Source organism: Sinohyriopsis cumingii, chromosome 15 (genome assembly GCF_028554795.1).
Source record: "Sinohyriopsis cumingii isolate HCF-2022 chromosome 15, ASM2855479v2, whole genome shotgun sequence".
Classification (NCBI taxonomy): Eukaryota; Metazoa; Mollusca; class Bivalvia; order Unionida; family Unionidae; genus Sinohyriopsis; species Sinohyriopsis cumingii.
Window position 1 is genome coordinate 144,762,958 of NC_142975.1, and position 11,733 is coordinate 144,774,690.

Consider the following 11,733-nt stretch of genomic DNA (forward strand, 5'->3'; position numbering starts at 1 on the left):
TGAATCACATATTTGAGACAACAGGAATGAATGTTCCTGAGGCTCTAATATGTGATCTTGAGATAGCCAATATTAAAGTAGCTTTCAATCATATGGTCTCTCTCTCTTTCTCTCTCTCTCATATTTGAGATTCGAGACTGTGTATAGATAGTTCCCGAATGACCTCATCAGCTGCCATATTTGTGGCATGCTGGCAGATATACCGTTGAGTTTATATGGTGTTTGGAAGTTGACAAAAATTAATTCATTTGCAAGATACTGTTACAAAAAAATACATACAAAAACAGAATGCAAATCAGGCTTTCTGTTAGTATCTATATTTATAATTTATAAGTTGATTCTGCTTCTGTGTGCCTTGTTAAAAATAGTAAATTTTGGTGGTCTAATATAAGAAACTGCCAGGTTGCCCATTGTCCAGGTTAAAGTCTTGTGACAAGTTGTCTGTTACACTAAGGTGAAGGTGAAAATTTAAAATTACAGCTGAGAAAAAACTCCCAATCTCACTTCCCCATTTCTTTGGTACCTGGGGGGCAATTGCCCTCTCCAACCACACCTCCATGCAGCCTTTGAAATTTGACGAATGCCATCTTTGCCAAGAAAAACAACTACTACTACCACTACTTCCACTACAAAAAAAAACAAAACAATAAAACATTACTCCAACCGTAATTTGATGTCTAATAATTAATTACATTTTCATATAACAAAAGATGCTAGAGTATTAAGTTGAAGTTTGGGTTTTGTTTACTGGCAAGTAGTGAATAAAAACTTGGTATCCAGGCAATTTGCCAAACTTCATTGCGATCATGCTCAACTCTGCTTTGTAAACAGAAATTTTCCAAACACACTTTTGTGCACAAAGCATGCCAGTTTAGCCTTTGTCATCTCACTCTTCTTTTGTAAAATTTTGGAGGAAATGTCTCCATGAAGAAACATGGGGGGGAGTGAACCTAATAAAGGGTTAGGGACAGATCCATTTTTATTTCAGATCTGTATAACTGAGTGACAAGGAAAATCTAGTTCAAGTTTCCATACGGATAATATGGATAATTATCTGTATGAATCTATTAATTTCAAAGATATTTGTGCAATTCTGCATATCATCAAAACATGTTTAAATTAAAAGAAAACTTATGAATAAATAATCTGCCCATAATTCAGGAACAGGTTCCAGCAATATATATTGTGAAATAATACAACTTTTTTCTAGCTTACATTTCTTTAGCCATACACTAAGTGTATTGAACTACACTGATTTGATTATTTTTTATTATATATTCATTGTTGTTATTTTCACAATATTGTTGTTATTGGGAAACCTAGTACAATAAGCTTTAATTGATCTATGTTAAATATTTACATTTATTGGCATCTCAGCACAATAATGGCTACATAGAGCCAACTAAAAGCTAAGTTCTTAAAAAATTTAAAAGTTAGGGATTGTACATAAACTTTAGGAAGACAAACAGGACCCCAGATGACCAAGTTGTCTGAAGCACTTGTCTTTACTGATCATTGCCATCTCACCTGTCTACGTGTTTTCGAGTCTCACACTTGGCCAATGTGGGTATGTGAAAAAAGCCTGTGGCTTCCTCTGTGTCAATGGTTCTTACTGGCTTTTCCTGGATTTTTTTCCTTCACCTATTCTGACAACCATGCATAGCTCATTATGTCCTGACAAATGGCATTAAACCCCTCAAAACAACAACAAGTAGATAAACCCTTTGAAGTAAATCTAAATATGAAGGGCTACAAAATGCAAAATAGAAATGGTTAAGTATGGTAAAAGTACAAAATGTACATAAAAAACATAAAAGTACAAAATATAAGATCATTCAAATAGAATAATTATATTTTGATATAAACTGCATTGCATCAAGATTTGCTTTGATGTTACATGTGAAAGATCTTGATTCAATGTACATTAAACACTTCTGTCGCACAGAGTGGAAGTCAATAGAATTTACAAAAATGTACTAGTATTTGACTACCACTGTGAATAATGGCTCGGTATGCACTTTGGCCAAGATTCACCTTTTAGAGGCATGCACAAGCCAGACATGTGTGTCCTACATGTGATTGGCACAATACCACCCCATCTCTGCAATTTATTCTACCACATTCACTCAGTCATAAGTCGAGTCAAACTGCAAGCAACAAAGATCATGACCTCCCATAGCATAATGTGCCTGCAGAACAGGGTCTATGTTGTTTGTTCTATTGATTACTCTTAACAAACTGCATAGATCCAGATCTGCTGGCACATTATGTGTCAGCAGATCTGGGTCTGTGATGTTTGCAGCAGGACTAGACTTATAAGCGTGTATATATGGTATAAGAGAGATGCCACGTTCCACTCAGTACTTTTATGCTACCAAACTTTTTTGTTGAGTTTTCATTCCCCATGTTTTACCAAGTATAAAGAACAAGTCAATTTATACATTATTTAAAGTCACTATATGTGGTTTTCAGTTCAGAAATGGATGACAGCAGGGTAGCTTTGGCTGCTTCATCTGCCCTTTCATGACTCTTAATACCAATATGACTAGGCACCAAATGTACAGAATACTTTTTCCACACTGTATGAGCCAATTGCCTCTCTGCATGAATTTGTCTTTCTGGAAGACCTGGGATATTATTTGGTTGTCAAATTTACGTTTTTGCATTGTTTCAATTGTGAAAAGTGGTCCAAGTTATGATGTATTTGGGTTTTTTTCCGATATTTCAACACATTTACAAAATTACAAGAATGGCTGGATTTTCTGTTGTTAAAAGGAAGCTTTATCCAGTAAACTCAATATAGTGCCATAGGTTGTTGCAACTTGCAATGGCAGATTCAACCTTGTCTCTAGCTCGTGGACCATCTGTATATAGGGACATATGGCCACAATAGGAGGCCCTGATTTCATTGAATTTACTCAGAAAAAGGAGAGAATTTATTTCGATTTACTGATTTGGCAAAGATCAAACACTAATGGGGGTGGGCAATAACCAATGTGGTAATTAAGAAACAAAGACGTTTGCAGTAATTCCAGCTTTGAACAAAATCTGCTTGAAGACATTTGTTTAAATACATAATAACTTTGTTCCTTGCAAGAAAATTACTTCAATCATTTCCAGGCAATTATTTTCTATCAACAAATATCAAAATCACTGAAGATTGATATAATTATAGAAACCACAATATTTTTTGCAAGATTACATAACAGTTCATCTTTCTAGACTTTTTAAACTTCATTTATGAAAGAAATGATTATCAAAACCTCAAAGACATCAAGCCTCTTAATCTGCCATGTCAATTTACTTCTCTTTCTTACCATGCTAAGGTAAATATGAGAACCAAAAATAACATAGTGACAATCTTTTCAATGAAAAACTAATGGAGCCATGAAATAGTTTTGCACACTTTTGGCACATAAATTTCTATGTGATTTCATTGTGGCATTTACTTCTCAGTCTAAGTTTTGGTTTTGGCACTCTTATGTAGCTATCGACTTACATGGAATTGAAAATAAAGTAAAATTTCAGATATATTTTTCTTGTCCATTTCAAATGTAAATATTCAGATATTCCTGTGACCTGTCTGTATGTATGTGTATAAGTACAAGTATATATACATAGGTATGAAAAGTGACACCTCTTTGTATGCATGTGTATAAGTACATCTAGATAAGTGTGAACAGTGACACCTGTTTGTGTGCATGTGTATAAGTACAAGTACATGTAGATAAGTGTGAACAGTGACACCTGTTTCTGTGCATGTGTGTATAAGTACATGTAGATAAGTGTGAACAGTGACACCTGTTTGTGTGCATGTCTATGCTATTGATTCTACTGAATATTTTTTTTAGCCAAAGTGTCATAAATTCATAGTCTATGTTATTCATTCCACAGACTATTTCGAGCAAAAGCGCTGTCAGATCAGTCTATACTATTCATTTTGCTGATAATCTCAAAAAAACCCACCATGTTTATAGTCTACTCTATTCATCCACTCATGATTTCATGTGAAAGTGGCAGCAGATCATAGTAACTGTTATATATTCTGCGTAGTACATGGTCTGGGTCCTTACTAGTGTGTTTATGCTTTTATTATAGATACAAAATTTCATGTGGTGTGATATCAAGGTCAATTCAGGCCCATTTAAACATTTGAGTTGATCACTGCTGGTCCACACTATTCATTCTACTGATTATTTCAAGTGAATGCACTGTTATTTCAATCTAAGGAACCATCAGATCATGGTCTATGCCATTTATGCCAATGATGATTTCAAGAAAAAATGCCATCAGAGTCTACGCTATTCATTGTACAGTGCAACCCCGCTATAATGCGCATTCGGATATAATGTGGTCATGGCGTGGCTCCCAAAATATTGTATATTCATTTACACATGAAAAAATATTTTTTGTTCAAAGTACATGAAATAGTGCATAAAAAATGTATTATCATTATGGGGAAGAGAATTCGAATTTAATATGATTGTGGTGTGGTTCCTGAAATTTTATATACATGTACGTGTATTTTTCTCGTACAGGAAAAACACTTTTTTTAAAGTATGAGAAACAGTGTGTAAAACGTTTATTATCATTTTGGGGAAGAGTTCGAGTATGAATTTGAATATAATACGATCGTGGCTTGGCTTCTGAAATCTAACAATTTCACCAGGTTCTTGAAGTGTTATGCCAAAATAAACATTATCACAAATGTTACTTGTTACTGATCCATGAGTAAAGCCAACAAGTCATCTTTGTGATTGTCTTCAATTAATTCTGTATACAATCGTTGCTCAAACAATAGCCGACATGTGTTTCTTCTTTAACTGTATACACAACCAAGCAGATGACAATGCGGTTGTTGATAAAAGATTCAACATGTTTGCTGGGCTTGGAGGTGTTATTAGACGTAATCAGTTGACCAGTAAATAATGTCCGCTTTATTAGCTGGAAATTGAAAGGGTATAAAACTGTACATGTGTTCAGCTTAAATTTTTTTTTTATAAAAGTGACTTGTGAACATTGCAGGCCTACTGCACTTAGTTCTTGGGTTTTACATGTGTATGGTGTTTGTGTATGAACTTGTTATTAATTTCCTATTTTTTATAAAAATATTTGACTGTTATGGAAAAGCAAGTTCACAAACAGAAGTCGTTCTCTGCACTTTACACAATGATTGTATAGTAGTTTTCACATTTCTTTTGATATTCACAAAATCTGAAGTAAAAGTTATAAGCATGCTGAAAGCATGTGTTGATTGGTAATTGTTCTTGCTGTAGTTGTTCAAATGAATAGGCATACAAGCATTAATTATTGGAAATTTGCAATGGATAAATGTACACAGAAAGGCAAATGAGAAAATTATAGCAGTATGAAATTTGTACATACACCATTCATAGACCCTGGAATGTAATGAACCGTACACGTGCTTTGTCTTTCTTAACCCAATTTTGCTGTAAATTTTTCCCATTTGAATTCAGACACATAATGATGTGTGGCAAAATTATTGAATAGTTTAAATATGTATGCAATTTTTACAATGGAATTACATATATTATGGATTAATTTCAAGCCCCGACAGTACAATATCAGATGGCAAGTAAACAGTGTTGATACTCTGTTCATACTGTATATTAGACACTGAATTCAGACACAATGATCTAGGAAAAAATTATTAAATACTGTAAATCTGTGTGGAATTACATGCATTATAGATGAACTGAATGCCACGACGGCATGATAGTAAACGGCGTTGATACCCTATTCATCATATACGTTAGACATGAATACACTTATATGTGCCAATGAGTTGCTCTCTGAATAAAGTGAAATAATGTAAAACCCCGCATTAACGCGACCCCAATTTTTTTACACCAATTATCGCATTATAGCGGGGTTCCACTGTACTTAGGATTTCAAGTGAAAGAGTTGGCAGATCATAGTCTATGTTATTCATTGTACATTGGATTTCAAGTAAAAGAGTTGGCAGATCATAGTCTATGTTATTCATTGTACATTGGATTTCAAGTGAAAGTGTTGGCAGATCATAGTCTATGCTATTCATTGTACATTGGATTTCAAGTGAAAGATTTGGCAGATCATAGTCTATGTTATTCATTGTACATTGGATTTCAAGTGAAAGTGTTGGCAGATCATAGTCTATGCTATTCATTGTACATTGGATTTCAAGTAAAAGAGTTGGCAGATCATAGTCTATGTTATTCATTGTACATTGGATTTCAAGTAAAAGAGTTGGCAGATCATAGTCTATGTTATTCATTGTACATTGGATTTCAAGTGAAAGTGTTGGCAGATCATAGTCTATGCTATTCATTGTACATTGGATTTCAAGTGAAAGATTTGGCAGATCATAGTCTATACTATTCATTGTACATTGGATTTCAAGTAAAAGAGTTGGCAGATCATAGTCTATGTTATTCATTGTACATTGGATTTCAAGTAAAAGTGTTGGCAGATCATAGTCTATGTTATTCATTGTACATTGGATTTCAAGTAAAAGAGTTGGCAGATCATAGTCTATGTTATTCATTGTACATTGGATTTCAAGTAAAAGAGTTGGCAGATCATAGTCTATGTTATTCATTGTACATTGGATTTCAAGTAAAAGTGTTGGCAGATCATAGTCTATGTTATTCATTGTACATTGGATTTCAAGTAAAAGAGTTGGCAGATCACAGTCTATGTTATTCATTGTACACTGGATTTCAAGTAAAAGAGTTGGCAGATCATAGTCTATGTTATTCATTGTACATTGGATTTCAAGTAAAAGAGTTGGCAGATCATAGTCTATGCTATTCATTCTATTGATGACTTCAAGCAAAAAGCATAGATCCTTTATGGGTCTACACTATTTGCTAATGGTTGGTTTCTATTGCAATGGTGACATCTTGATTTGCTGCCCTTAAGGACGCAAGGAACTCTGTTTCATATGATGCAAAGTTGATTGCATACTCATGCACAATATGCACCTGATTTGCCAGTTATTTTTAATATGAACATAACAAAGACACTGACTTGTGGGTTCATTCTGCAACAAGTCTGGAATTATACTGCTCATAGTTGAATGCATCTTATGGATGGATATATATAGCAAGAGTTTGAAGTGTGACTGTTGTGTCCTTGAGTTGAGACTTCAACTTGGAATTTTCAATCTACTAGGTTCTCTCTTACTTTACTTCACTCTGGCATAATTAACTTCATCAGTTATTTGGAAATCTCTGATAAAATGAACCTGTTTATTGGTATTTTGAATGCCCTGTTTACTGCTGACTGGCACATTCTCTAGTCATATGATAGTGATTTTGTTCCAATTTACATTTTGGCATTAACAATTTGATAACATAAGCTTAATATCATAAAATCTGGATATAATAACCTATGAAAAATAAGGAAGATTTTAAACAGCTTGGCAGCTAAACAATTTATTTATTAACAGAATGTTAAGAAAATAAGTCAAGAACAATTATGTAAAATTTCAAAACACTAATTTCTGTTGCTATTGATGACTCTATTCCTCCTTGTATCCAGGAGGATAGTTGAGGACATAACCAGAAGGACAGCTTGGAACCTTGCAGCATTTACCTGGAGCTGGTGGATCCAGGTGACAGGCAGGTGGAAGCTTCCAGGTCAGGCACCTACACAGAACAATAATACAGGACTCATCAACAACAAAAAAACACTTGCAGAAACGTTTCATAAGACTAGATAGATATTTGAGTGAAAACAATTAAAAAATAAGAATTTATAAATCTGCATAAAGTGGAGTTTTTTACTGAACAGACTCAGGACTGGCAAAGTCTTTCAGTTTAATTAAGAAACATTAATATCAATATATCTGTCATTGGTGTTGCAACAAAATTGTTCCCTCATGCTAAAGTGCTTCAATATAGCACTGACCCTGATATAAAATTGGTAACGACTGTGACTTTCATTTCAGAAATGAATTTAATTTTAATACTGAATTTATCTCAGTCTAAGGCAGCATTTCTAACAATGTGTTAAACTTGTATGGATCACCTGAACAGAGATATTTGGGTAGATAAATATGATATAGTGCTTGCTGACACAATGGTCTCACTATGACAGTTATCCTTCCAAAGGTCTGGGACTGATAACTAAACAAAAGCTTTAACTGAAAAACTTTTAAACAAGATTTTCAAATGTCCTTGACATTGCATGAAGGTCAGAAGGTGGGTAGTTGTGCATGGATATAAAAAGGCAGTGCTTGTTCATTCTACAGTCCAAACTATAATAGCTGATCCTTCCCAGGATTGGGGAAAAATTCACCACCTACGTGTTTATATGTATCACTCGCACTGCCAGCAGCAGTGTCAGCCAGCTGCAGTGTCAAACTGCTGGTGGAGCAAATTATGCCTATGGTTAATCTATGCTTAAGCAGGCAAGATAACAACTTAAAAAGATAAATTTCTTAAATGAGAAAATTCTAAATCTTTACAGTGATATTTAAAATTCTGATTTGCAAAATTTGTGACAAATATACTAGAAAAAGCTATTCAAAATTTGTCAGTTGCAATTCTGTACACAACTACAGTTGTTCATTAATTCTAATGTGGGAAAAAATTAATTCTTCTGTAACGTACTTAGCACCACAAGTATAATATCCCCTGCTGGCATCAGCACATGTACATTTGAATTCGCAGCCATCATCCCAAGTTTCACCCTGGTTATAGTACATTCCCTTGTAATTGCAAGTACCTGGAAAATACACAAACTTCTTTTAAGTATGCACCACTGCAACCACAACCCAAATCTGCTGTCATTTGATGTGCTTTTTTATGATTTAAAGTAAACAGAACTGACTCTGATCTTCCAGAGAAATGTCACAGAATATCTGGGTTTATGCTAATCTGATTAGGGCAGCACCAAATATTTCATCCAAATACCACAATGTATTTTGTTTACAAATTTGGAAAATTCTAATGACTATGACATTTAGCTGTATCTACAATAATGCTGAGAAAATATTCTTTGTTGTGTTTTCTTCCTTATATAAATACTTCTTTCTGGATAAGACAACAAATCATGACAGATTAGAGCTTGTAAAAAAGCATCAGATTGACTAGTGTATTTCATGTAATTTTTCATAAACAAAAAAATAATTATCAATTTCAGTGTATGAAAAATTATATGTAACATAAAGTTATCATTTGGCAGTACTGACCATGGACGAAATATAAAGGGATCGCATCTGAACAAATTGTATGGAACACATGCTACCTGACAACCTAACGGTACAAACGTACAAAGTAAACATATATTTTCTGTCTCATTCTGCTCTCAACTCAAGAATCTAATTACAATAAAAAAATAAAAATACTCAAAAAGATTTTTGTTGTTATTAGTGAACGAGAGAGAGAGAGAGAGATAGGATTATGTTTCAGTCTGAAAGCTCATCTGCATTTAGAGCATATGTAGCTGTTATGTTGTGTAATGTTGGCAAAATGATTAAGATGGTTTGAATATGTATTAGTTATGGGCATTATTTATTGGTAAATTGTATGCAACGATAAAGTCCACATTGTCAAGAAATTAAGTGCAACTTATATATTTACAGCAGCAATAATCACATTATCAAATTGCAATAAAAAATAGAGAATGTTTTAGTTAATGTGCATGAGCGCATGCATTTGTGTGAGAGAGAGAGAGAGACAGAGAGAGAAAGAGATAAAACAAAATTTTGTCAGTGTATAAGACCATATTTATTCAGGGTGGTTTTTATTTTGTAGCTTTTGCAAAGAGAAAAAAGACTATTTTCAGTTACCTGACGATTGTGATAATCCTCATGTATTACAACCCTACTATATTCCATTATCAATAAACACCGCTAAATCAACAATTCATTCTTGTATAAATTATGATGTACATTGTCACAACAACCATGTGGCTATGCAGTATTATTTACATGGTAATTAAACAGGCGTAGTGCTTTGGTTATCCAGTTGAAACTAGATTGAGGGCAAGAATGGATAGAAGAGGTCAAATCAGCAAGGCTGCCAGTAGGGAAATGAGGCTCTCTTTAGGGAAATGAAAATCTGTCAATGTGCTATTGAAGCCATTGTCCATACAACAGATGTTATAAGGACATATGCATTACTTGTTATGCAGTATTATTTACACAGTAATTAAACATGCTTAGCGCTTTGGTTATCCAGTTGAAACCAGATTGAGGGCAAGAAAGGATAGAAGAGGTCAAAACAGTGAGGCTGCCAGTAGGGTAGGGAATTGAGGCTCTCTTTAGGGATATGAAAATCTGTCAATGTGCTACTGAAGCCATTGTCCATACAGCAGATGTTATAAGGACATACATGTACACTTTACTTGTTATTCAAACTCACCAATAAAGATAATAGTGGGGTATATCGTAGAATAGATTTGCAATAAAATTTTAATTATATACAAGTCAAAACAGAACAAGCACATAAAAGATAGTAAATGTTTATATACGAATCAATTTAACGGGAGTCCATGACTTTCAAATTTACGATGGAAAATGACATGGTTTATATATTTTATGTTTGTATGACTATAATGAAACAATAAGACTAGTTGACCAATGGTCTGTGGTCTTCACCTTAGCATGTACTGAGATGTAATTTTTGCTGGATAAGAAAACATCAAAAGGGCTTCCGAACTCATTTTAAAATGCATTAGTTGTTTTGTTATGGTGACTGACTTAATAAGAACTGATTAATGATAATACTTAAAGGTATGGTCTATGAAATCCTTTGTCCATTTGTTAATAAACACCACACATGGGAACCCACAGGATTTTTTGCGGAGGATCAGGATCTTTTGCAGGGGGGGGGGGTCAATCAGTCATGGCTGGGACAGTTAGTATAGTAAGCAGTCTGAAACTAAGGCTGATATTTACTAAGTGTTTTGAACTGAATCTTGTGACATATTTTCTGCTGCATTTGCATGATTAAACTTGTCAGAATTTATATATATATCTATATATATTTGCAGTATGATTTCGGGCTATGCTGCGGGTGCCCATGCTTATGCATCAATCTTTGTAAGCTTGTAAGTAGAAAGCGGATTGCTATGTGCAAACTTCCTTAAGACTGACAATAGCTTGTAAGTAGAAAGTGGATTGCTATGTGCAAACTTCCTTTAGATAAACAATAGCTTGTAAGTAGAAAGTGGATTGCTATGTGATAACTTCCTTAAGACTGACAATAGCTTGTAAGTAAAAAGTGGATTGCTATGTGCAAACTTCCTTTAGATAGACAATAGCTTAGTAAATAGATAATACTGTAGTTTGTAAACAGCAAGTGGATTGACTATCTGAAATCCCTTTAACATAGATAATATTTTAAAAGAAGCAAACTGACTATCTGAAATCCTCATTATAAATAAATAACAGCCTGTAAGAAATGGATTGACTATCTGAAATCCTCCTGTAGATCGATAATATAATTGGATTGACTATCTGAAATCCTCCTGTAGATTGATAATATAAGTGGATTGACTATCTGAAATTCTCTTGTAGATTAATAATATAAGTGGATTGACTATCTGAAATCCTCCTGTAGATCGATAATATAAGTGGATTGACTATCTGAAATCCTCCTGTAGATTGATAATATAAGTGGACTATCGGAAATCCTCCTGTAGATTGATAATATATAAGTGGATTGACTATCTGAAATTCTCTTGTAGATCGATAATATAAGTGGACTATCAGAAATCCTC

At 33.8% G+C, this 11,733-nt stretch overlaps 1 protein-coding gene across 1 annotated transcript; it reads right to left on the reverse strand.

The window, feature by feature from the left end:
- Positions 1 to 7,423: 7,423 nt before the first annotated feature.
- On the reverse strand, positions 7,424 to 8,769 carry LOC149782982 (uncharacterized). The gene is made up of 2 exons (XM_089934951.1): positions 8,619 to 8,769; positions 7,424 to 7,652 (listed from the first exon to the last, which is right to left on the reverse strand). Exons 1-2 carry the CDS (start codon positions 8,711 to 8,713, stop codon positions 7,526 to 7,528), a joined length of 222 nt encoding a protein of 73 aa, XP_089791077.1. The 5' UTR covers positions 8,714 to 8,769; the 3' UTR covers positions 7,424 to 7,525.
- Positions 8,770 to 11,733: the final 2,964 nt, after the last annotated feature.

Excerpts from the sequence above, each read along its gene's own strand:
- LOC149782982 (XM_089934951.1), bottom strand. The coding sequence starts at position 8,713 with ATGTACTATAACCAGGGTGAAACTTGGGATGATGGCTGCGAATTCAAA. Across the intron at positions 7,653-8,618 it reads TATTATACTTGTGGTGCTAA|GTGCCTGACCTGGAAGCTTC; the intron begins GTACGTTACAGA and ends TGTTCTGTGTAG.